General features: G+C 49.1%; 2 protein-coding genes across 3 annotated transcripts in view; both read right to left on the bottom strand.

Annotated features, from left to right (window-relative positions):
• NHEJ1 (non-homologous end joining factor 1) overlaps window positions 1-15,641 on the bottom strand; it is a 111,850-nt gene extending 96,209 nt beyond the window's left edge. The window contains exons 1-5 of the mRNA XM_075529005.1: window positions 15,574-15,641; window positions 12,306-12,482; window positions 11,647-11,859; window positions 3,436-3,574; window positions 2,827-2,885 (exon numbers count right to left, since the gene is read on the bottom strand). Of these exons, the coding sequence (XP_075385120.1) occupies window positions 2,827-2,885; window positions 3,436-3,574; window positions 11,647-11,859; window positions 12,306-12,482 (588 nt within the window). The 5' untranslated portion in view covers window positions 15,574-15,641. The remainder of the gene's footprint in view (window positions 1-2,826; window positions 2,886-3,435; window positions 3,575-11,646; window positions 11,860-12,305; window positions 12,483-15,573) is intronic.
• Window positions 15,642-16,723: 1,082 nt separating this feature from the next.
• SLC23A3 (solute carrier family 23 member 3) lies at window positions 16,724-23,431 on the bottom strand. 2 transcript variants are annotated; one of them, XM_075529983.1, is made up of 12 exons: window positions 23,267-23,431; window positions 22,959-23,116; window positions 22,720-22,841; window positions 22,489-22,562; window positions 22,163-22,344; window positions 21,726-21,849; window positions 21,454-21,568; window positions 19,743-19,996; window positions 19,173-19,278; window positions 18,723-18,890; window positions 17,089-17,184; window positions 16,724-17,016 (listed from the first exon to the last, which is right to left on the bottom strand). In XM_075529983.1, exons 1-12 carry the CDS (start codon window positions 23,429-23,431, stop codon window positions 16,724-16,726), a joined length of 1,857 nt encoding a protein of 618 aa, XP_075386098.1. The 2 variants fall into 2 exon arrangements, with proteins under 2 accessions (XP_075386098.1, XP_075386099.1); XM_075529984.1 differs by having other exon boundaries at window positions 22,744-22,841.
• Between the last annotated feature and the right edge of the window lie 1,835 nt (window positions 23,432-25,266).

Below are 25,266 nucleotides of genomic sequence, written 5' to 3'. Positions count from 1 at the left end.
ACCTACGATGTCCTTTTTTTCTCCTTAATCATTTTATCGGGAGCTCTTACAGATATTATAACAATCTATAATTCAGTTAGATCAAGCATAATTTTACAATTGCTACCACCATCAATTTTAAAACATTTTCTTTCTTCTTGAACTCTTTGATATCAGCTCCCCTTTATCCCCTCCGTCCCCCACTCTCCGCCCCCCAGGAACCTTTATTATTATATTATATCTGATTATTATTTGCCATATCTTACACTCTCCAATGTACTCAATTCACCTGAAATTCAGTTATGCATTCTCCTGGAATGAAATTATGCAGTTATCATTGCTATCAGCTCCCCTGTTCCCCACCCTCTCTTCCCACACACTCAGGGAATCATTACACCTGTTACTGTTTCTGAAGGGTTAACTCTCTTGGCTTTCCCGCATCAAACACTTTTAATAATACAAGTGAATATGTGCAGGTCTAACAAGATTAATGAGGCAAAACAAAGACCATAATAGTAAGGGGAGGAAATATTAAAGAACTAGAGGAGAGTTATGTGTTTCATCAGTACTATATCACTCCCTAGATTTATCATCCCTTCCGTGTGGCCCTTCTGTGAGGGATTATCCAATTAGATTACAGGTGGGTTTGGGGTCTCCACTTTGTCCACGTTCCTTCACTGCAATCTGATTGTTTTTGAACTTCTGATACCTAGCCCTCCTGATCACACAGGTTGGTGTGCTTCATCCATGTGGGCTTTGTTGCTTACCTGCTAGATGGCTACATGTTTAACTTCGAGCCTTTAAGACCCCAGACACGATATCTTTTAATAGCCAGGCACCATCCGCTTTCTTCACCACATTTGCTTATGCACCCATTTTGTCTTCAGCGATCATATGGGGAAGGTGAGTATCATACATGGCCACATTGTTAGAACAAACCATTCTTGTACTGAGGTAAGATTTAAGTAGAGGCTCAAAACCCATCTGCTATCATGTTGTATTTACTTATATATACACATACATAGACAAATGCACCTGTATTTATAGTTACATATATATGTATATTTATGCCTATATATAATTTTACTTCCTTCTTTCATCATTTTCTTTTGGCATATTATGTTCTCCCACAATTCGTCTGGTCTTCAGTCATTACTGTTCAGGTCCTTGAGTTTGTCCTTGAGATGGTCGCTAAGTCCAGGGGTGATATTTTCAAGGTCATATTTTGGCTTCCAAGGGCTTGTTTTCATTTTCTTCAATTCAACTTGAACTTGAATATGAGCAATTTATTATCTGTTCCACAGTTTGCTGCTGGCGTTGCTGTGACTGATTAAATGGAGCTTCTTCATTGTCTCTTTCCACATTGTCTTGGTTTCTGTGTATTCCACCTAGGAGCCCTGGTGGCACAGTGGTTTCACACTGGACTGTTAACTGCAAGGTCATCATGTGAAAACCACCAGCCGCTCCCCAGGAGAAAGTTGGGGCTTTCTACTCCCGTAAAGAGTTACAGTCTTAGAAACCCACAGGGGCAGTCCAACTTTGTCCTATAGAGTTGCCATAAGTGAGAATTGACTCAATGGCAGTGAGTTTTGTTTTGTATTCCATCTGATAAAGTCTCTATGTATAGTCACAATTTATATGTGGCTGAAAAAAAGTATTTGCAATGAATATGTTGTTGGATTATAAACCCTCGTAACTATCTGAGAAAAAAATAGCCTAGGAAATCCCTGATCTCTCACAGGGTTGGATTTGATAGTACCTCTTTCTCATCAAGATTGGACATCAATTGGCTCCAGGATTTGGCAATCTATCCTTTCCTTCTTCCTCAGAGTTACAGACCCTCCAGTGCATGAACTCAGCACCTGACTCACAAATTTGGCTCTTGGTATCCAGACCCCAAGCACAATGTGGTCATCGCTGGGTCCATGGACTCCGGCAGAACAGAGGTTCCCAACCAAGAATACCTGCTTGATGCCTCCCTCCCTCAACCCACTGCCATCAAGTCAATTCCGGCGACTTTCAGGTTTAAAAGCAGTCTGAAGCGCTGTCCCTCTCCACAAGAAATTTACAAATTAGCTCCAATGACAAGGCAGAAATATGAAGAACCTAGCAACAATACCATAATAGCATTATTTACTTACACAATAAAGTACCAGCTTGGGCAACATGTATAATTAGAAAATGGGACAATAATCCTAACATGCTAACTCTACAACCAAAAATCCCAGAGGAATTAGGAAAGGAGAAGATCAATATTGACTGGCATTATCAAAGGTCACTATTATTAACACTTCCCCTATTTGGCTTTTAATAAATGTTTCTTTTGGCCAAGCTCAATCCTTAGAAGAGAAACCTAGGCAGGACCTTCTGACAGGCCACAATTATCTACTCCCCATTCGTTCCCTTGCCTGTCCTCTTGTGTAAACACCGTGATTTTCCACAGCCTGCTGTGGCCACAAGACAGTTCCCAACTGGTAGTACTGTGCTTTTAACCTGGATCTACAGCTGGATGCTGAAGGGGCTTACATAATAAATAATGACAACTCCCATAATCCAGATGTTGTGATGAATTCTCAACAAACGCAACTTCAGCAACAGGCCAACCAAGCTTACAGAATCCCCACAGAAACCGCTAGGCATGTTCACAGAGATGTTTTGCAAATGTTACATCCTTTCCCTCTAGTTCTCTTGCCTTACCATGTATATCTCAAGCCTGGCCAGACTGCCTGGAGGCAACTGTTTCAGGGAAAAGGGCTTTTCAAACACAGAAGCCACTTAACACCAAAATGTAAGCTGCCCCCGGAAAGGGACACCCAGCAAAGCAGTTCCGGGAGAACAGGCCCTTACCTCTGCCATGAATTGTTCCAAGAAGGACTGGTCTTCGAACGGCTCTGTCTTTAGTCGATCTGTAAGAAGACGGGATAGAGGAAAGGGAGATGAGTTCTAGAGAGAGGCTGTCGTCTGTGAAGTACAAAAGGGAACTTGGTACAACAGGGACTGGTTAGCAAGAAGAGACAGAAGCAACACTCAGAGACGTGGAGGCCAGCAGGTGAAGAGAGCTGCAAGAATCTGGGTCAAAACAGAAGGGACGCGTCCTGACCAGCAAATGACCAGCTCAGTGGCTGAGTCTACTCGAGGAATTTTTCCTGCCACAAAGACGAGAGTCAGATTCCTCAGCTCCCAACTCGACGTTGCCCTGGCACAATCCGGCATTGCTATGAGTCCATTCCCAAGTCTTTGCCTTGCCATTGCTTAGGGCATGTCTGAGCACGGTTACAGCTTCTGTTGGCCACATGAGCCCTCACGAGGTACTTGAGACAGAGAGAAATATTGCCTAATATCAAGTAACCAGCATGCACCCTTAAGGAAGCACCTCTTTAATGATAACATGTCTCTCTCTTCTCTAAGACCCTCAGAGGACGTCACCACGCGACCCTCCAAAGGACATTCTCTCACCTCGGCTCAGGGTCGCCCCGCTCTCACGGTAGTCCTGGAGCTCCGCGTCTTTCATATGCAGCAGTGTCGCCAGTTCCCTCACTTGGCACTGCAGGGCCAGACTCATGCCCATCAGAGGACGAATCAAGTGTTGAGAGACCTTTGAGGAAAGAGATAGTAATCAGCAAAGGACACAAAGTAATCCCAAACTCTGTATTCTGAACCCCCCCCAAAATCCAGCCCCTCTGCCATGGAGTCCTCTGGCCTCACAGCAACCCAATTGCGGGTTTCTGAGGCTGTAACTCTTTGCGGAAGCAGATGGCCTCAGCTTTCTTCTGCAGAGTGGCGGATGGGTTTGAACAGCTGACCTTGTGGTTAGTAGTCCCGGGCTCACCTGACAACACTACCTGGCCGCAACATTGTATTCGACACTAGAAAAGGATGTGCAAGGATAAATGTCTTCTCCATTTCATAGCCACCAAATCCAACGGGTCGCCAATAAGCCAACTCCCACTCAAGGCAATCTCATGGTTGTCAGGGTAGAACTCTGCTCCGTAGGGTTTCCAGAGCTCATCCCCACCCACCCCCAAAATAGATCGCCAGGCCTTTATTCCATTTCAACTCTGGATGGACTCCGACCTTGTGCTTAACAAGATGCAAGGGGAATGCAAACACAACCATACTGCAATGCAGCTCAGGTGAGGCTTTCATAGGACAAAGTATAGTTACATAGAACAGTCATGAGTTCTCCCACACAAGATGTCCCTTAGCCTGTCAACAAAAGCAATGAAAATCAATCATCTGTTTGTGGCTAAGGGATATTACCAGAGTTCCTCTCCTGTCCCTGGAATTGGAAATGGACTCACAGAGGCACTGAGAAGAAGAAATGCTCTCGGTCAGAAGTTGGCAAACTTAGTCTGTAAAGGACCAGCTAGTCAGTACTTTTGGCTCTGTGGGCCAGTCTCTGCTGCAGCTAACGACTCAACTCTGCCAGGGTAACCTGAATGCAGCCACAGGGTGGCTGTGCTCCAATACAACTTTACAAAAACAGGCCGCAGGCCAGCTTTGGTCCCTCGGTCATAACACGCCAAGCCCTGCCCTAGATCTAAAAAGGGTTTGTTTTTTTAGACAAGACGTCCCATGCAAACTTCAAGTAAGGAAACAGGACTTAAGTGGTCCACGATAGACACCCGCCAGAGAATCACCCAGATCAGTTGGAAGCCTGAACTCTTTGGACTTTGGTATTTTTATGACTTATAATTTTTTTAAATAAAAGTTAGTACTAACAACTTCCATTATGTTGTGGCTCAAACTAAGAGAAAAATCTTCCGTTTTCTAATTTTGGGCATTTCTCTCAGGTTAGATTGGAAGAGGTGTGTGTGTGTGTGTGTGTGTGTGTGTGTGTGTGTGTGTGTGTGTCGGAGGTGAGAAAGTACATGAGTAGCAGCAGCTCTTGTACCAGAACCAAGACCTCGTATGTGAGGGTAGTGGCATGGAGTGAAAGGTCAGAAGTGAAATCTGGCTGTCGATGCTAGTTACTTTTTCGTGTTTTGCACTTCATACAATCACACAGCATGCCCCAGCCCGGCACTGGTTCCTAAACTCAGGAGCTTAACATAAACGTAAGCTTCCAGGAAGTACAGGGATGATTCAGGATGTAATAGGCTCACTACATTTTGGGAGAGCTGTCTGCTCTAGACCCAACCCTCTTTCCTTGAGATTGTTATGTTAAGTTAGATCAGGAGCGGAAACTGGCGAGTAGTCACTGTTGGACAAGTTGAATGAAAAATAATGGGCATTGCTAATCAAGCAGCATCACCATCAACCTGGTGGCAGCACTCAAATGCTAGAATGTCTGGAGTTAATAACCAATCGCTCACTAGGGAGAACCGTTAGAGCGATTTCCTTGAGTGGTGGTAAATATAACAAAATGAACCTTGGGAAAGAATTGTGTTTCATCAACGCGAGTATCCAGTGGATTGCGTGTCTTTTTTATCGGTAAACATTTTTACTGCCCAAATAATTTCATAGGACAGAGTTACACCACTTTGAATCCTTGGGGTTCTTCCCAAAGTCAAACGAACACTTGAATGATTTCCCTTAGATCAGTTGGTTAGATGAAAGGCATTGTGGCGAAGGTATTTGGATTTCATTCCAGATCTTTCCACAGAGCTTTGCTTTGTTCTTAGATGTAGTCTAACGTTAGCTAGAACGCTTGAAGATATGGCATGTGAGAAAGACTGGGTGAAAAGGTGTAAAAGGATCCAAGTAAATGCGCAGACACGACAAGGTGAAATATTGAAGTGGCCGGTGTCCCAGCCTCCATTCCCAGGACCGCACACGAAGAGGGGATGAGCCCATCCAACAGACACTTTCTGGGCCCCTAACACACCTAAGACCCTTCCTTGTCTCACGACGGGGAATGAGGCTGGGAAGTGCAGTGAGCTGCCAGTCTTTTCTGGAGGGAAGGCTCTTGATACTCTCCCTCAAAGTCTTCAGGGTTCTCAGAGAAGTGGCCACAAGTCGCAGGAGTTATCCACCCCAAGATCCATCACAGCAGGTGCAGCACTGCACGGGCCACAGACCAGGAGTGAGGAGACCTGGCTTCTCGCCGCGGCTCTGCCAGCACCTGGATGTGAGAGTGGCTGAGCTCACAGGAAGCTCAGGGTCCTTGTTTCCTTTAAAAAGGAGCAAGTATGAAGTTGGACTACTTGCTCTCCCAGGTCTACGATAATGCTGAGGTTAGCTGTAATATTATATGTGGTCTCTATTTCATCCTCACAACTCCACGGTAATGTCATAACGAGGATCTTCGCTTTCTAGATGAAAACACTGAGCCCGGCGGCAGCTCAGCTGGGCGTCCAGGGCAACACATGCAGGTTCCAAAGTCTCTGCACTTTCTACCACAAGAGACCTTTGGATGTGACTCCTGGGATCGTAAAAGGACCAGAGAGGTAAACATCTTGAAAGTCAAACTATAAACTATTAAGAATTACATTACATACCAGAAAAAAGAGACAGTGGGAAAGAGGAAGCCATGACGTACAGTTGGCCGGCATGGCAATGAGCTCAGTGTTAGAAAATAGAGACCCAAAGCCCTTTCTGTTCCACACGTTCTACAGAGGCCCACCAACGTCCCCGTGTCCACTCACTATGCTGCAGAGGGTGTGGAGGAACAGAGCCCGCCTCCTCTGTGCGGCTTGTAAGAGTTGAGCTGCATAAACTTGCTCTGGACAAAAGTTGGCATCTGTACGTTAGCAAGATCAAAGACCTAGCTACTCTGACCCAGCTCTCCCACTTCTAGGAATTGACTCACACACTTACCCTAGGAAAAAAGCCCTGGTGATACAGTGGGCTGTGGATTGAGCTGCTAACCACAAGGCCACTGGTTCGAACCTACCAGTTGCTCTAAGGAGAAAGAAGAGGCTGACTGCACTCATCAAGATTTAAAATCTGAGAAACTCCCAGGAGCAGTTCTACTCTGTCCTATCGGGTCACTGTGAGTTGGAATTGATGCGGTGGTAGTCGGCGTGCAGTTTGGGGTTCCACTCAGAAAGCGTAAAGATATTCACTGTATATACCATCCAAAGACTGGGAACCACTTAACAGGAGATGAGTTAGATCATTTTGGTACATTCAGCTCAAACACGATGCAGCCAGTCAAGATCAAGATGGGCTTTGTAAAGGCATGACTATGGCCTGATCTCCAAGCTCCAGAATGAAGTGAAAAGAGTAAGGTATTGAACAGTATATATACCATGCTAACCTTTGTGAAAATATATATGTATATGCAGATACATATTTGATTGGGTGTATGAATACGTGTATACTCACTGCCTGTGAGTCAGTACTGACTCATAACGACCTCATAGGACAGTCTTTCTCCCTTTGAGCTACTGGTGGTTCTGAACCTTGCAGATTACAGTCCAACGCATAACCACTACACCACCAGTGCTACACACACACACACACACACACACAGTCCAACACATAACCACTACATCACCAGTGCTACACACACACACACACACACACACACAGTCCAACATATAACCACTACACCACCAGTGCTACACACACACACACACACACACACACACACAGTCCAACACATAACCACTACACCACCAGTGCTACACACACACACACACACACACACAGTCCAACACATAACCACTACACCACCAGTGCTACACACACACACACACACACAAAGGGGGTGTAAAAATATTTCCCACAGCTCAAACTCACTGCCATCAAGTCAGCTCTGAATCAGAGCTGTCCTATAGAACGGTGTGGAACTGCGTGCCCTGATGGTTTCCGAGACTGTAACTGTTTATGGGAGTGGAAACCTTACCTTTCTCCCTTGAACTGGAGCAGCCCATGGATTTGGACCACTGACCTTGATGGCAGCCCAACATGTAACCCACTGTGCCAACAGGGATCCAGCATCGTCTAATTCCATTTCCCACTGTCTGCAGTTCCCTCACATACAGAGATGGATAGAGATGTAGGTGTGTGGGTGTGGCTTTCTATAAGGACTCACAAGAACCTGCTATATCTATCAGCAGTTGCCTCAGAGAAAGAAAATGGCCAACAGAAGAAGGGAGATCTATTTTTTCACTGTGGCCTCTTCAGGACTGCTTGAAATGTCTGCCTTTTGCATGAGTTACTCATTCAAAAAATTAAGGAAAATCGACCTCAAAAACTATGTCTGCGTGACCTCACAGACACACACGCGGCCTGAAATAGTATCCGCCTCCATCGCAGCCAGGGGCCACGGGCTGCTTTTCTCCACAAAGCCTCCCCAGGGGCTGGGGTTCGCCTGGATTGGCGATTCTTCTTTTAGGAATCTGCACTTGAACTGAAAGCATCATCCAAACCAATTTTTCAAAAGACACATATCCTTTCCCCACAGCCAACAAGTCCTCACCCTCTCCCATGCATTACCTTCTCTCTCCGTAATACAAATCCCCAAGGAGAGGAATCTGCCTAGACTAGACACATTTTATTACAATAGCATTATATCAGTTCACTGGCTTCCAAAGAAGATTGCCTTTCCAATCTCATTCACTGTCTGCTAGGGCCATCTAATGTAAAATGACACTGTTCTGCCTAGCTACTGCTTAATGTAAAATGAGACTGCTCTGCCGATCTACTGCTTCAGTGTCCCCACATCGTGGGTCCCAGGACAAGCATTATTAAGGGAAGAGTGCCCTCTGGTGTCACTTAGAAAAAGCTACACGGGCTTTGCTTTGAAATCAGTTGTATGGGATATGTCTACAGCAGGAATGTACAAGGGTAAAGACCCTCATCTCTCTGCCATGGAGCAGCTGTTGGGTTTGAACTGCCCACCTTGGCGTTAGCAGTCCAATTTCAGAAGATGGAAAATTTCAGAAGAAATTCAACAAATGTGACTGACTACTACATGCTAAATATTATTGTTCAAAACTCAAATTCATTGCCATCAAGTTGATTCCAACTCATTGTGACCTTTGTTGTTGCTGTTGATACCTGCCACTGAGTCTGCTCCGAGACCATGGTGGCTGTGTTAGTCTGGGTAGACTAGAGAAACAAAATTCATAAGCACTCATATTTTGTGAAAGTTTTATATAAAGGATAATTGCACATTAAGTATTCAACCCAGTCCAGTCCAAGCCCATAAGTCCAACATTAGCCCGTATGTCCAACATCGATCTACAAAGTCCTCCTCACACTCACAAAACAAACGCAATGACACCAAATGCAGGAGGAAAACCAAATCAGTGAGCGTGTAAGCATCTCAGCGCTGTCAGGGGTCTCCACATGGCTTTTCCAGCACCCAGGGCTGCATCGGGGTAGGTCCATGTGGCTTCTCCTCAGGGATGTCTTGCAGGAAATGAGCCATGCCAGCTGAGGCAGAGAACTAGCTAAGGTAACTGCACCCTGGTCCGACCATCAGAGAACAAGAGACCAGAGAACTAGAAAGGCGAGGCTCACTGAGCCATTTACCTCTCTGCCCTTCAATTAATCCCATATGTGTTTATCGGCCAGGTTGGCACAATAAACCTTACCTATCACAGTGGCCCTATGCACAACAGAACGAAACAGTACAATCCTGGGCCATCCTCACACTTGCTCCTACGCCTGGACCTATTGGCCCAATGACCCTATAATACAGGGTAGAGCCCCCCCTGTGGGTTTCTGAGACTGTAACTTTTCAGAAGTAGAAAGCCTCATCTCTCTCCCACAGAGTCGTTAGTCATTTCAAACTGCTGGTCTTGCATTTAGTAGTCACACACACAACATACTATGAAATCAGGATTCCTGAACCAAAAGACAAACAAGCTGCCCTCGAGCCCATGCTGACTCATAGCAACCACCTGTGGGTTTCCAAGACCGTAACTGTTAACCCGAATAGAAAGCCCAGTCTTTCTCCCTCGGAGCTTCTGGTGGTTTTGAACAGTGACCATGACCATTTGGATCACAACCCAACACATAACCACTATGACACCGTGAAGCTTTAAATAAACACTAAAACCAACCCCCCCCCACCACCACCATCAAGTAGATGCTGATTCATAGTGACCCTATAGGCCAGGGTAGAACTGCCTGTTAGTTTCTAAGGCTGACGTTTTACAAGAGCCGAATGCCCCGTCTCTCTCTGCAGAGTGGCTGGTGGTTTCAAACCTTACAGCTAGCTAACTGCTATGCCACCAGAGCTCCTCGGGCCTACAAAGACCCTATAGCCAAGTTCTAGTGACTAAAACAAGTCCTGTTTATTTTAAAAGGTGCAAGAACTCAAGTGCAAAAAACCCTACACACCAGTTCTCACTGGCTGCCCTTAAGGAACTAGTTTCTCATAAAAGCTCTCAGAACACAGAGCTACAGGTCAGGAGGTGACATTATTCTAGGTCCTGAAAATGGGCTTTTGAACCACACCAGTTGAGAAGGGAAACTCCAGTTCCCTGGCTGACCAGGTATGTGCAAGTGCTGTGGGCAGATTTGTGTGTTCCCCTAGCCCTCTCTCGCCCTGTCCCCACCCGTGAAGATGACCTTATTTGGAAATCAGGCCTTTTCAGATGTCATCAAGTTAAAATGAGACCATATTGGATTAGAATGGTCTCCAAATACAATGACTGATGTTCCTATAAGAAAAAGGGATGCAGATGGACATTGGACCTCAACTCAAGTCTTCCCTCAACACAGAACATTTTGTTCTAACAATCCGGCATTTTATGATGCTCGCCTTCCCAACCCGATCACTGAAGACAAAATGGGTGCATAAGCAAATATGGTGAAGAAAGTTGATGGTGCCCGGCTATCAAAAGATATAGCATCTGGGGTCTTAAAGGCTTGAAGGTAAACAAACAGCTAACTAGCTGAGAAGTAACAACGCCCACACAGAAGAAGCATATCAGCCTGTGTGATCACAAGATGTCGATGGGATCAGGTATCAGGCATCAAAGAACACAAAAAAAATCATATAATTGTGAATGAGGTGGGGTGCAGAGTGGGGACCCAAAGCCCATCTGTAGGCAACTGGACATCCCTTTCACAAGGGTCTCGGGGAGGAGATGAGCCAGTCAGGGTGCAGTAAAGCAACAATGAAACATATCAACTTTCCTCTAGTTCTTTAATGCTTCCTCCCCCAACTATCATGACCCCATTTCTACCTTTCAAATCCAGCTAGACCAGATGATGTACACTGGTACAGATAGCAATTGGAAACAGGGAATCCTGAACAGATGATCCCTTCAGGAAAGTGGCAATGCTTCGAGGGTGGAGGGAGGGTGGGGTAGAAAGGAGAAACTGATTACAAGGATCTACATATAACCTCCTCCCTGGGGGATGGACAACAGAAAAGTGGGTGAAGGGAAACGTCGGACAGTGTAAGACATGACAAAATAATAATAATTTATAAATTATCAAGGATTCGTGAGGGAGTGGGAGCAGGGAGGGAGGTGGGGAAAATGAGGAGCTGATGCCAAGGGCTCAAGTAGAAAGAAAATGTTTTGAGAAGGATAATGGCAACAAATGTACAAATGTCATTGACACAATGGATGGATGGATGGACTGTGATAAGAGTTGTACGAGCCTCCAATAAAATGATTTTTTTTAAAAAGAAAGAAAAAGTAAGAGCTCTTTTTTTTTTAAAGTAAGAGCTCTTAAAGCTTCATTCATCTCAAGCAGCTGGCACTGCCCTCCCCGCCCCCCAAACCCCATCGAATACACACACTAAATTGCACTTACCAGTGAAGGACCAGCTAGGTTACAGTGAAAATTCCAATAGAAGGGGAGACCAGAGATCTGACTCTGCACTCTTAGTGTCAATGTCTCTGCCACACGCTCACAGGAGAAGGTGGCCTCACTGGGGGGTGGCGCATTCTTCAACAAGGGGCAAAGCAGATCTTCCAAATGACAGAGAAGAGCTTCTGGGGGTGCCGTCAGGCGCTTGTTCAGCTCCTAAAGAAATACAAAGATGGAGGTGCTAAATGGAAACCCTTGAGTAGCAGCCACAGCACACTACAGTTAACATGAAGACAGTGCCCGGGAGAAGATAACATCAGATCAGGATAGATGTATATCAAAAGGACAGAGTCGCAGAGATCCACTAGACTGCTTTACAGTTCTGCCTAGGGCAAATCCGTTTACAAACTGCTTACAGAGATCAGGTACTGGGGTCGGGACTGTATATATGTACTGCATAGAGTACAGAAGCTACGCACACACACAACCACGACGAAAGAGCCCAAGGCTACAGGAGGAAGTGCTAGGCATAACATGGAATTGTATCGACCTGATTCGGTCTCCCTTGCCAAGCTAGTTGAATGAATGCAGCCTGACTTTCACTGGGAGAGAAATCATGTCCACAAAGACTGTGCCACCCCAGTACAGCTCTTCGCACTGACCTTGGCTCGCTGGCTTACCGCACCAACATCCACCTGTTCATGCCACACTTGGTGAAGATCAGAAACCAGCAAGGCGTAGCCATGCCTGGTGATGTACGCCTTGGCCAGGACGGAGTTCTCCACGAGCTGGAGCCACGCCCACGGCTGCATCAACAGGCCGTGTTCCACTTCCTCCATCTGTGGGAGAGACTGAACTTAGCAAAGGCACTGCTCAGATAGCTCTTCATCAACCGCAATCTTGTGAGAGTCCTCCCTGACCAAACAGAAAGCATGGATTTCTCTTCTCCCCGTTATAAGCAGCTTCACGCCGACCTTTGTAGCTCACGGCTGATGAGTCCATTCTGACTCCTGGCGACTCAATGTGACAGAGTAGAACTGCCCCCATAGGTTTCCTAGCTGTCCTCTTGACAAGTGTACATGGCTAGGTCTTTCTTCCTAGGAGCGGGTGGATGGGTTCAAACTGCCAACCTGTTAGCAGCTGAGCTCTTCCCTACTGCACCCCAAGACTCCATCAACAGCAGCCATACTGAGAGAGGGGGAGCAGGGGAAGGAGAGGGGGAGCTGATCGCAATGATCAACCTATCACATCACCACCACCACCCGAGGGGGATGAACAACAGAAATGTGGGTGAAGAGAGACAGCGGATGAAAATAACAATAATTGATCATTTATCAAAGGTTCACGAGGGTGGGAGGGTGGGGAAGGGAGAAAAAAAAGAGGAGCTGATACCAAGGGCTCAAGTAGAAAGAAAATGCTTTGAAAACGATGAAGGCAACATATGCACAAATGTGATAGCTACAATTGATATATGGATTATTATAAGAGCTGTAAGAGCCCTGAATAAAATGATCTTAAGAAAAAAAGTCTATTTGGAACTCGGAAGATTCCCCGCCCCATACTAAGTTCCCAGAGGAGATGAGACTATCTGTTCCATTGTCTGTGCCTCCATATTAGCACCGCTGCTTTCTAATCTAACCATGTAGAAACCGAAAGCATTCCTGATGCGTCTTTATCGTGTTCCTGTCAATGCTCCCCATTCCCAGACCTTCTAGAAGAGAAATAATAATCTTGTCTTATAAAACACCATAAATCATAAGTGGCAAGGGCAAGAAATCTAAGCTGTTTGATATTTTTAAATAAAGCTGAGGCACTCAGGATTCGGGGGGTGGGGAGTGAATTCCCTTAAACCAGGTTCTCAATCTAGAGTTAAAATTAACCTCGCTCCTCTGAAAGTATTAACAAAATTTGTTTTTATACAGATTTATTCCTTCTGGTTAAAGAGGTCCATAGTAATTGGCAACTTCTGGGAAGGATCAAAGAGCTCATAAATTATGGGCCCAAGAGAAACCACAAAAGCCTCGGGACCTGTTTCCCTGAGAATCTGCACTCCTAGGAACGTGTGCACCAAATGCACAGCACATCGCAGAGGCTGACATGGAAGCAACCCTCCACTTAGCCCATTTCCTACTTCCCAGCCTAGATCCTCAGCACCAATGACACCAGGCCTGGTTGCCTACCCAGCAATGTTTAGAAATCAATTTTCCTACACCAACAGCTAAAATGTTAGTTTTAGCCCAGCATAGCGATTCTCAACCTGTGGGTCGAGACCCTTTCAGAGGGGTTTCCAGATTCATCACAGTAGCAAAATGACATTGATGACGTCGCAATGAAAATAATTTTAGAGTTAACGAAAATAATGTTATGGTTGGAGGTGGGTCACCACCACATGAGGAACTGTATCCAAGGGTTGCGGCAAGAGAAAGGTTGAGAACCACTGGCCTAGCAGATGTTCAGTAACTATGGTTGCTTAACTAGAAACTTGATTTTTTCCTGTGGGGTTAAAAGGTGATATAATTTATTTTCTTTTTTTCTGTCTATAAATACAACATACGTGTGTTGGGGAGGAGCCTTAGGAAAAACGTCGGTCTGATTAGCCTCTTGCTGTTCTCCCAGTCATTGTCCCGGCCTAAGCGATTCTTCTAACCAGAACATAGTTTCTGAAACACAGCTCTGTAACAGAACATAGTCTATACAGTCAGTAACAGGGGAAACGCAAATAGACTGTGATTGTTATTTGCTGCGGCTACAGAACCTGGTTTGGAGGGTCAGATTTCAGCTATGTCAATGTCTCCTGCGATGTTCCAGGGTGAGAACGTCTTGGAATAAGCTAGTCTTCGTTAGAGATGAGTTCCCCGCTGCCAAAGGTCACTGTTACCAGACCCTACCACCACCACCAGTGTGCATGCTAAGCGTCACCAAAACAGGGCACACCACGCGAGCCCACTGTGGGGGCTCTGCGGGCCTAGTGGTTCCACTATGTGGGCTGCAGTCCGAAACCACTCCCTGCTCCTGGTGGAAGACCGGGTCTCCTACTGGCACCGTTAGTCTGGGAAACAGAGCGGTTCTACCCTGTCCTACGGGGACCCTATGAGTCAGAATCAACTCTAGCCCATCACTCCAGAACCGACGAAACTCCGAACCCTCAAGCTTTACGGGGTTCTTGGGGGGGGGGGTTGTTAAAAAGGGGCCAGGGCCAAGTGGTCCCACAGAGGAGTGGGTTACTTAGACGTTGGATTCTCCACCACGCACGTCCCGTTCTGAATCCGTGACCCCTACGTCTCATCCCGCCTTCAAGGTCTGCTTTGATTTTCACATGAACTAGTCTCATCTTTTTAATATTGAGAGGGGAAGGGGCGGGGGTCGCCAAGGGGCAAGTGCGGAGGCCGCAGCGTCCGCAGAATGAATGTCATCCAACCCTGGGCCGCAGCCTTCTCAGAGGCAATTCCTCGGACACCCTGCAGAGGGCAGCATGGCCCCAGCGACCATCGCGCGGCAGCGCGCCTGTCCTCCAGGGAGCGGACCGACCACGATCCCCAGCACCACAGCCCCACCCACGGGGCCTGGCCCGGCACCGCTGCCTTCGTCCCCGTTCGAAGACGCCCCGCCGGCTGCCTTTCCCTGCCCGCTGCCCTGAGGCGGGGCTGCCAAGGCCGCGAGCCGACAGCTCGGTCCCACAGAGCAGCGCGCCCGGGAAGCGGTCCCCTCAAGCCTCCCACACCAGGCCTGACAGGCAGGAGGCGGGCTGCGCAGGCGCACCACGCGAGGCCCCGCCCACTTCCGGAGGCCTCCCTCGGACCCGCGGCCACGCGCGCGCAGTCCCTTCTGGGAGAGCGCGCCAGCGCCTGCTGGGGCCTCGGGATGTGGGGAGCCCTCTTGTCGCCTGACCCCGGCCCCGGCCCAGTTTCGGGCCCGATCGATGGCACCTACCGTGAGCGGCCGCGAGATCTCCCACCCTCCCCGCCGCAGTCGCCCGGGCCGACCGAAAGGCCTAGAGTGGCGGCATGCTCCCCACCCCTCCCCCACGGGAGGCGGGGCCTGAGCGCGCTGGGGCGGGGCCTGGGCTTGACGGGGTGGGGCTTCTGAGTCCGCGGAGCTGAATTCCGGGCTGCGGCTGGCGGACCACGGGGCACCGGGAACGGCAGGAGCGAGGGTGGGCAACTCCAGTAGAGGTTGGGTAGTGGCACGTCCCTTCGAGTCACGGTGGCGCAGTAGAAAGAACACCGAAGGAGCTGAAGGTTAGGGGAGCCTGCGTTCGGATTTGTAATCGACTCAAGGCCCTTCTCGCCACTCCCTCGCCAACCTCTTGTCTAAAGGGATTGAATTTCACAGGATCTCAGGTCCTCAATCAGCACTGCGCGAGTTTAAGGGAAGCTAAGCTGCTCCTAAACCTAGTCCCACTTCACCTCTCCGGCCTCATCTCTCCATTCACCTCCATATTTAGGACCTCGCAAACTCACCTAGCACTTCGCGCAAATGGGGGGTGGGGGTTGCTAAAGATTCCCGAGCCTGGTAAATTCTCCCCACCCATTCCTTTGCTTAAAGCCAGCCTCCAGACCCCTTCTTTTGCAAAGCCGTTCCCACTTCCCCCCCTAATCCCACTTCCCCCCCTAATCCGAATGAATTGTTCCTTCCTCTTTGCTCCGACATCTTTATTACTGACTGATTCACTAAAATGCAAAGCAGAAGGCAGAGGTTTCAAGGTGCCTTTGAGTGGGGAGGGACCCTGCATTGTCCTGAACAGTAGTTCTAGGACCTTGCATGTGGGAGGCACTCAATAAATATCTGTCAACAGGATTCTGGAATTTAAGTGGCATTGGGAATGTAGAGGCAACATGTCATTCATTCATTCATAAGACATTGGAGTGTCAAGGGCTCGAACCCTCTAGCTGCTCCCAGGGAAAAAGTTGTGGAACGGTTAGTCCTGATTAAGAGAAAAAGAGACACACACCTAGAGGAAAATGGGGTCTTTAAATGGGCCCAGGTTATATGCTCACACCCTTCTCCCTGGGAGAAAGCAGAGCCTGGGAGCTGCCTCCCCACAGCCTGAACCATCCGGACAGAAGTAGGCATCCTGGAATTACTGGGACTTCAGCCCATCTCTGGTAGGCCCACACTCTGGCTCCCCAAAACCAGACAGCAAGTCTGCTGTCTCTCCTGGCTCAGAGAGCTCTCCTTCCTCATCCCCAACATCCTCAGGCAGGGAGCAGAGGCAACGAAGGGGCTGGGGGAGGCAGGCACACAAGTTTTGGATGGGAAGAGGAAGCCCATACTCTTGAAGAGCCTTCTCCCTGGGCGTCGGAAGCATCCGAGCCTCTTGGGCAGAGAAAGGAGATGGAAGTCCTTGACCTAGGCCTCTCTCTAGCTGAGTGCCTGCAAAAGAGAGGGTGGTCAGGCCATTGTGCAAGCCCAGGAGTGTGGACTTTCTGCTCCTTTCCGTCTTACCAGGGATGGTGTTCTCTAGGAGGAAGCCCAAGAGTCCAGCCAGCAAGATGGGCTCTGTCAGCAGTGATCGCAGGAACACATCCAAGGGCCTCCAGCCTACAGGGCCCAAACAGGAAGGGGATGCTGATTCCACACTCCAAGGCCTGAGATCCTTCTGGGCTGAGCCCAAGTTTTAGACTAGGACTAGTTCTTTCTGTGCAGACTTAGCTGACACCCTGCCCCCACACCCCTCGCTGCTCTCCACGGCCCACACCCAAACCCAGACCCTCTACAGAAGACACCTGTTCAACAGCCTAACTTCTGAGAACTCATGCCCTCCACACATGCTTTTCTCTGGAAAGTGTGATATAAAAGCCTCAACCTTATCGATCACTTATTACCACCTAGCCTTGATAAGACTCTCAAGATTTTGGACTGGATATTCTTTGATAATCCCTGGTGGCACAGTGGTTAAGGCACTCCCCTGCTTAGCCAAAAGGGCAATGATTCAAACCCACCAGTCACTCTCAGAGAAAGATGTGGCCGTCTGCTTGTGTAAAGATTTGCAGCTTTGGAAATCCGATGGAGCAGTTCTACTTGGCAGGGTCACTGCGAGTTGGGATTATTGTCCATGCTGTGCGTGGCAGGAGGTGTAGTAACATCCCTGGCATTTACACACTAGGTGTCAGTAACTCCCACCCATCCTAGTCTCATTTGTGATGGTCAAAAGGGTCTGCAGACATTGCCAAGTGTCCCCAGGGGAACAAAATCACCCCCATTGAGAGCCATTGCTCTAGACCAGGGACCGACAAACTCTTGAGACGGAACAGCCAATCCTGTTCCTCACAATTTAAAAATTATTCCAGAGCCATAAATATATTTTTATAAACAAATGAAATCACCATTATCTGAATACTATTCTTTAATTTTTTTTTTCCATTTTGCATCAGACCCATATGTACGTACTGAAAGGGCCATCTACAGCTCGGGAGCCTCGGTTTGCTGACCCCTGCTCTAGATGAACGAAGCTAGTTGCTGCATTCTCAGGGCCTGCCCTGAACTTGACTTCTTTCTGTGGCTTTGTTTGTGATGATTCTGCCACCAGGACACTCCTGTTCTCACAAAACATATTTATACGTTCAAGGCCAGCTGAATATTACTTTCTCTGTGAAACCTACCCAGACCCTCTGGCAGAAGCCACCTCTCGTGTTGGAGTGCCAAACACACACACACACACACACACACACACACACACACACACTACCACCGAGTTGCCTCAGCTATAGGACAGAACAGAGCTGTCCTTTGGGCTTCCCAAGATTCTACGCCGTGATGGACGCAGAATATCACATCTTTCTTCCCTGAGAGCAGCCAGTGGGTTCAAACTGCCAACCATTCAATTAGCGTATCCCTCTGTGCCACCAGGGCTCCGTTGAGCATCAAAGTTCTTTATCTAACTGCTGCCTCCCCACACACACACAAACATCTTTTTTACTAGACCTGGGGGCATCTTTGCATCACTAGTGACTAACAGGTGCTCGCTACACGTTTGTGCAACAAGGCAGGAAGGACTGTTTATACCAAGGCCCAGAAAAGAGTGTAGGGCCAGGGGTCTGGAGAGCCTTTGATTTCCCCTCCCCTCCCTCTCCTCCCACCTGTGATGAGAAGGACCGGGGCTTCCCGGAACCATCGTGGCAACAGCAGGGCCATGAAGATAGAAAAGCCGACTATGAAGACATTCCGGCCTGAGTCAATATCAGCCAGGTGGAAGCAGGAGAATCCAGTAGACAAAACCACTGCCTGGGTCACCCCCAGCACCCCACCTGCATTTAAGAGAGAAATCCAGAGAATGGGCACAGCAAGGGGTAGTGCAGAGCTGGGCAAGGTATGGGGGTAAGGGGACAGACCACCAAAAGGTTTATTTCTGATTCTGTAAGAAGCCCAGGCGAGAGTCCAAAATCCTGGGCTGAGACATTGAGGGCAGGTGACCCACACTCATCTATCATCTAGGGAACGTGTCACGGTGAGAGGCGTACACCACTGGTTGGCCCATACCACTGGGCGCAGGCTCCCTAGCGGCCCTGCTGAGACATCTATCTACTCACCAAGCACAGGCAGTGGGATGGTGGTGAGGAGCTGAGTCAGTCTGGGGGAGAGCCCGAGCCCGATGCAGAGAATCCCCACCAAATGGGCTACTCGCCGAGACCCCACCTAGTGAAGAAGAGACACTAGAAAGTGCACCTGCTACCCCATACTTGTCACCTGACCAGCTCCTAATTCGCTGGGAGAAGTCCCTAAGTCAAATGGGGCTTCTCCAAAAAGGTACCCCTGCTCGCTATCTGCAGGGTCCCCCTTTACTCAGTGCTATCCCACTCCCCGACTTCACGCCTTTACCACCCTCTACTTTGTTGTGTTCTGTTGGGTTCATTGTCTGCCTCTCCTCGGAAGTCCCTCAAGAGGGCAGGGACTTTGACTGCTCTCTGGGACTCTGGCCCTGTCCAGTGTCTGATGCCTAGGAATTCAGCACGGTTCCAGATCTTCCCCAGATTCCCAGGTTGCCACTGCCAAGCACCTCCCTAAGTGAAGCAACTAGTGTGAAGTGGCTGGCCATCAATGTGAGCTCCCTTCCCTCTCCTGTGGCTGCAGCTCCCTTGAGCTTGGTGTGAGGACCATACCTGAGTGAGACCCACTGTGCCCATGTTGGGGAAGCTGGATGCAGTGCCCATGGGACTCCCGAGGAGTCCAGCCAGCACGCTGCCCAGACCCTCTAGGCACAGCCCTCGACTGCAGGCATGTGAAGGGGGAGACGGCAGATGCAGGAGCCTGCTACACAGAGCATAGCCACCCAGGGAGCTGGTGGAGGCTGCCAGGGCCATGGAGATGCCAGCGGTCAGCGCCGTGGGCGTCAGCAAAGGCCAGTCCCAGTCACCTGGGAAGGGAGAAAGCGCTGTTTGGGGGCCGAGCTTTGGACGAGATAAACCCACACCCCTGCTATCCACCTGTGCTGTAAGAATCCTAGATGCCCCATTGCCTTTGGATAATGTCTTAGAACAAAACCAAGTATCGCTGAGCATAAAGGCCCATCTGCATAGCCGTCAATGTCCGCGTTGGTGTGGCCCTTTGGTCTCTCCAGTTCCATCCTCCACCGCAGTCCACCTCATTCCTTCACTCCAGACCCACTGGCCTGTTCCAGGCTCTCTACCTGCTGTGCTCCCTCCCAGCACGAGTCCTTTGTGTGTGATGGCCTCACTGTCTAGAATGTTCTGCCTTTGTGCACGTGCCCCCTGCTCATCTCTGGCACTTCAGCACAATGATAACTCCTGAAGAATACTTTTCCTCGTTCTAAAATTGATTATTTAATATATTTAACATAAACTATTGACTTGCAGGGCACATGAATTATGTCCATAAAGTTATTAAAAATGAAAAGATGAACATAAAACCCTGTGGAATTCTAAATAATAATACCTTGCTCACTTCCCTGACAGCCAAATTCCCCTATTAGTGTGCATCACACATATGCACCACCCCGTTGGTGCACTTAGCATGACTACAATTGTACACTTACTGGGATGACTCTCTTTACTGAGTAGCTGTGTTCCCCAGCAGACTAAGCTCTGTGAGGGCAGTCATCACTCTGTCCCCTCGCGTGTGACTGGTGGGTACTCAGTACTCAACAGGACTTAATGAGCACATTTTAGATTCAATACCTCAAACACAAACTTTAGACAGAGGTCACCAAGTAAGTCCCTGTAGGAATAGGCAACAAGTGCATACGTTGATACATCATACCAATAGAGAATCAGGGAGTGGAAACTATACATTTTTTAAAACACTGACCCAAATAAAACCCCCTGAGGGGAGAAGTGGGAAGTGGCCCTCAGATTCGCAATGCCCCTCTCCTACTTATGTCTTTATTGTGACCCACGGAGATAGAACAGAACCTTTGGTCTTCATAGTCTTCCTACATACAGACAGCCCAATAAACGTCCCCTCGCTGCTGTGGGGTCAGCTCCAACTCACCGCACCCCAACAGGACAGGGTAGAGCTGCCCCTGTGGGTCTCTGAGACTGGAATTCTTCATGGGAGTAGAAAGCCTTGTCCGTCTCCCAAGGAGCAGCTAGTGGTTTTGAACTACCGGACTTGCGGTTATCCAACCCAGCATGGAACCACTGTATCACCATAGCTCCTTACCATGTAGAGCCAAGTGACATCATACTCATCATGTTGTTCAACCGGCACCCTTACGTGTGCCCACACTGTCCCACCACCCTTCACCGAAGCCCAGTGCCCTCTTCCCACGTGTTTGGAGGGTGGAACAGTCATTCAACGAGTTCAAACAGACAGCCTTGGATGAAGACTTCGAAAGAGGGCGAGCACACCTACCGGGGTGAGGCAGCCAGAACCACGGTGCCTTCGGGGAGGCAAACAGCTCCAGGGAGCCAGTGCTGAGCCCCAGCAAGGCCGAGAGGACCCATACACAGGCCACAGGGATCAGCACCTGAGGGCAAAACAGGGACAGAAAAGAACCTACCCCCACTCCCCCAAGACCTTCCCAACCAGCGTAGAGATAGACTAAAGCCCAAAGGCAGGGGGCCAAGTGGGCCTTCTGGGCCAGCTCTCCCAACCTCCATCGCCCCTGCCCAGCCCCCACATACCGAGAGTTGCCGGAAGGCAGGACTGCGGGCTTGAGTTAGAGAGGATGCAGCTGGCCTCCAGGGCCAAAGAGGGAGCCGGCAGGAGCCCAGGTGCTGAGAACAGACCACCATGAGCAGGATAAGCCTAGGTCGGAGAAGGAGCTTTAGGAGCAAGATGGAGCAGGGTCCTGAGGGGTGTTAGTGGACGTGGAGAGGGGTCCCAGAGGAGGAAATCCCTGCAGAAAGGGCAGGAGGGACAAGGGAAGGCAGTGTGAAAGTCAGGGAGACTTAGTGAATCAAGGGAAAGTCTGGAATTGAAAATCCAGAAACGTGTCACATCCCACTCAAATGACTGGGAATCTGGGAAGGCCAGCAGCAGCACGCCCCCCCTCCCCAGTCCCATTCCCCCCACCCTCATCTGGCCACCATTCCACACCTCTCAGGACTCACGCACGTACAGTGAAGCCAGGCCCCAGTGAGCAGAGCAAAACAGAGCCACCTCCCTGTGGGCAGAGAGCCCCGCCACAACCAGTCCAGGGGCCAGCACCAGGGGCCCACAATGAGGGAACAAGCGGCCAGGGCCCCCCAACAGCCCTAGTGTGCCCTGCAGCAGCCCGGCGACCACCACTGCTCCGGACACCTGGGGGCATGGAGAAGAAGGCACTGTGTTCAATCAGGCTGACTTCAGCCAGGGCCTCCTAGTCCATTCCAGGGGTAGGTCCTTCTCCTGGAACCTCTCCCTTCTGACCCCCCACCTTAGCTCCTCTGCCCCCCAGGACCTCACCTCCCGGAGAGAAGCATTCCTGAGCTCCGGGCTATGGCAGCCAGGGCCCCCACACAGGCGGGGCACAAGGGAGGCTGGGGAAGATTTAGGGCAAAGAGGAGAGAGAAGTGGGTGAGATGTAGCTCCTCTCAGATGCCTGGCCCAGCTCCAAGGCCCTACAGGATGGAGTGCCACCACTGCCCAGTGTCACTCCAGCCCCCACCTGACCTGTGTGTTCAGATTAGCACCCACCCCACGTGCTTGCTCTATGCTCACAGTTCCCGGGTGTCCGGATGGCCATGGGCAGCTTCTGGCTGGTGAGCACCAGAGCAGGGATCAGGAACTCGAAGGAGGGAGCCTGGACAAGAGGCAGCCTGGAGGAACAGCAGCCCTGGCCATCTGGGCACACATAGCAGCCCGACAGACTCCTGAGAGTCTCCCTTCCTTTCCCGGACCCCAACCCGCCCCGCTTTCCGGGGAGGTGCCCTCACCTGCTGCCCATCCAGGTTTGCAAGGCAGTAGACACACCACTTGAAAAGAGGCTGGAGGCCAGGAGCTGGGCGGGGGAGTAAGAGAGTCCTCCTGGGAGGAGGCTGTGGAGAAGGAGCAGGTGAGTGACGCAGAGCAGGCAGGCCAGGACCAGGATATGCTGCCGGGAGAGGCAAGGTGGACCTGAGACAGGCAAGTCTTCCAGGGGATTGCAATTTCCAGGCGGTCTCTCATCATACATACATCACCGCCGCCGCCACCACCGCACACCAATTCAGGCGCCACCAGCTCCCACACCTATACCTCCTACCTGCACAGCCAGAAGACAGCTGAGGCCCCAGGAAAGAGGCCCACCCAGAGAGGCCCCAGGAGGGGATGGGGGACTCTTCAGACCAGGTGGTGATGACCGGAGAGCCAAGGCATCCTGGGAGCCCACCGTGCAGAGTTGGCTGAGATGTGGGAGGGATCGACTCATGCTGTCCTGGCCTCTCTCTTGTCTTGGCTGTCCGGAGCCAGAGTACATAGAGGGGAAGAGGTCAGAGTTTGGGTAGAGTTAGCTGCCTGGAGTGGGAGGGCAGGGAAGGGGGTGGGAGTATCAATGAAGCAGAACGCAGGGACAAAGGATTGGGGACAGGGCATCGTCCTTTCACCTTTGCCCAGCTCTTATGCAAACTCCGTCACCCATTAACCGGGGGAGCCAAGTTCTGGACCCCTCCCCCAAGAATCCCCTTCCAGGTCTCCTTCTCATGGACCAGGCTCTGCAAAGCAGCCTAAGAGGGTGAGGGGACCCGCCAAAGGACCCAGGGAGATTTTTCAGCGCCATGTTGAGCCAGCACCAGTACCTTGGTGGCTCTCAGCCCATTCTGGACCAAGCCCCTTTGACTGCCTCAAAAGGAAATTCAAGGTTAATTGTTGTTGTTGGGTCACAGTCAGTTCCACCTCATAGTGACCTATGTATAAGAGCACAAAACACCGCCTGGCCCTGCATCCTCCTCACCATTGTTACACTGGAGCTAATTGTTGGTTGGGAATGCAAACATGGGAAGCAAAAGAAGACAGGAACAGCTCCATCTCTAAATCGAGTGATGAAGACATTGAAAAATTCTCTAACAACGTCTTCAGTCTCAAGGTGAATTGGTAATCATTGGTGAATGGATTTCAGGAGTTAGGGGGTAAAATATTCCTGTTATCAAGCAAGGATGACTACCACGTCTTATGAAGTCATCATAAAAAAAAGGAGAAATAAAATTATATATATAATCATTTTATTGGGAGTGCTTATAGATATCATAACATTGCTTAGTTCAATCACAGCAAGCTGTATTGTACAATTGCTACCACAATGTTTCAAAACATTTTCTTTCTTCTTGAACTCCTGGATATCAGCTCCCTTTATCCCCTCCCTCCCCCACCCTATCCCCCAGGAACCCTTGTTATTTTTATTTGTTCATTTTATTGTTTTTCTATATCTTACATCATCCACTATGGATATCCATTCACATACAATTCTGTTGCGCCCTCTCCTCGAGTGGAGTTATACAGTCCCTCCCCCTTCCTGTAACCTTAGGGAACCATTGCTCCCTGTTTCTGAAGGGTTATCTATCTTGGCTTTCATGTATAGGATGATCTTAATTGTACAAATGAACATAGGCAAATCTAACAAGATTAATGAGGTAAAACAAAAACCATAATAGTAAGGGGAGGAAATATTAAAGAACTAGAGGATAGTTGTGTGGTTCATCAGTGCAATGCTACTGGTCCCTAGATTTAGCCTCCCTTCCATGTGGCCCTTCTGAGAGGAACTGTCCAATTATCTCACAGGTGGGTTTTGGGTCTCCACTACATCCATGCTCCATTTGATTGCTTGATTTTGAACTTCTGATACCTCTTCCCATTGACACCTCATGATCACACAGATGGTTGTGCTTCTTCCATGTGGGATTTGTTGCTTTCCTGCTAGATGGCCTCTTGTTTAACCACAAGCCTTTAAGACCCCAGGTGCTATATCTCTTAATTGCCGGGCACCATCAGCTTTCTTCACCACATTTGCTTACACACCCATTCTGGCTTCAGTGATCCTGTTGGGAAGGTGAATGTCATACAATGTCACATTATTGGAACAAACTGTTCTTGTATTTAGGTAAGATTTAAGGAGAGGCCCAAAGTCTATCTTGTTATATATATATTATACACCCCTATATAATATATACTTTGATTATGTAAAAGCATGGGCAAAACTACACCAAAAGACAGCAAGCTAGTCCAATGCTGCCATACCATCATGTATGTACCACTGTGACAGGAAAGCTA

The sequence above is a fragment of the Tenrec ecaudatus genome, chromosome 13 (assembly GCF_050624435.1).
Source record: "Tenrec ecaudatus isolate mTenEca1 chromosome 13, mTenEca1.hap1, whole genome shotgun sequence".
NCBI classification, from domain to species: Eukaryota; Metazoa; Chordata; class Mammalia; order Afrosoricida; family Tenrecidae; genus Tenrec; species Tenrec ecaudatus.
This window is presented reverse-complemented; position numbering and strand designations above follow the sequence as displayed.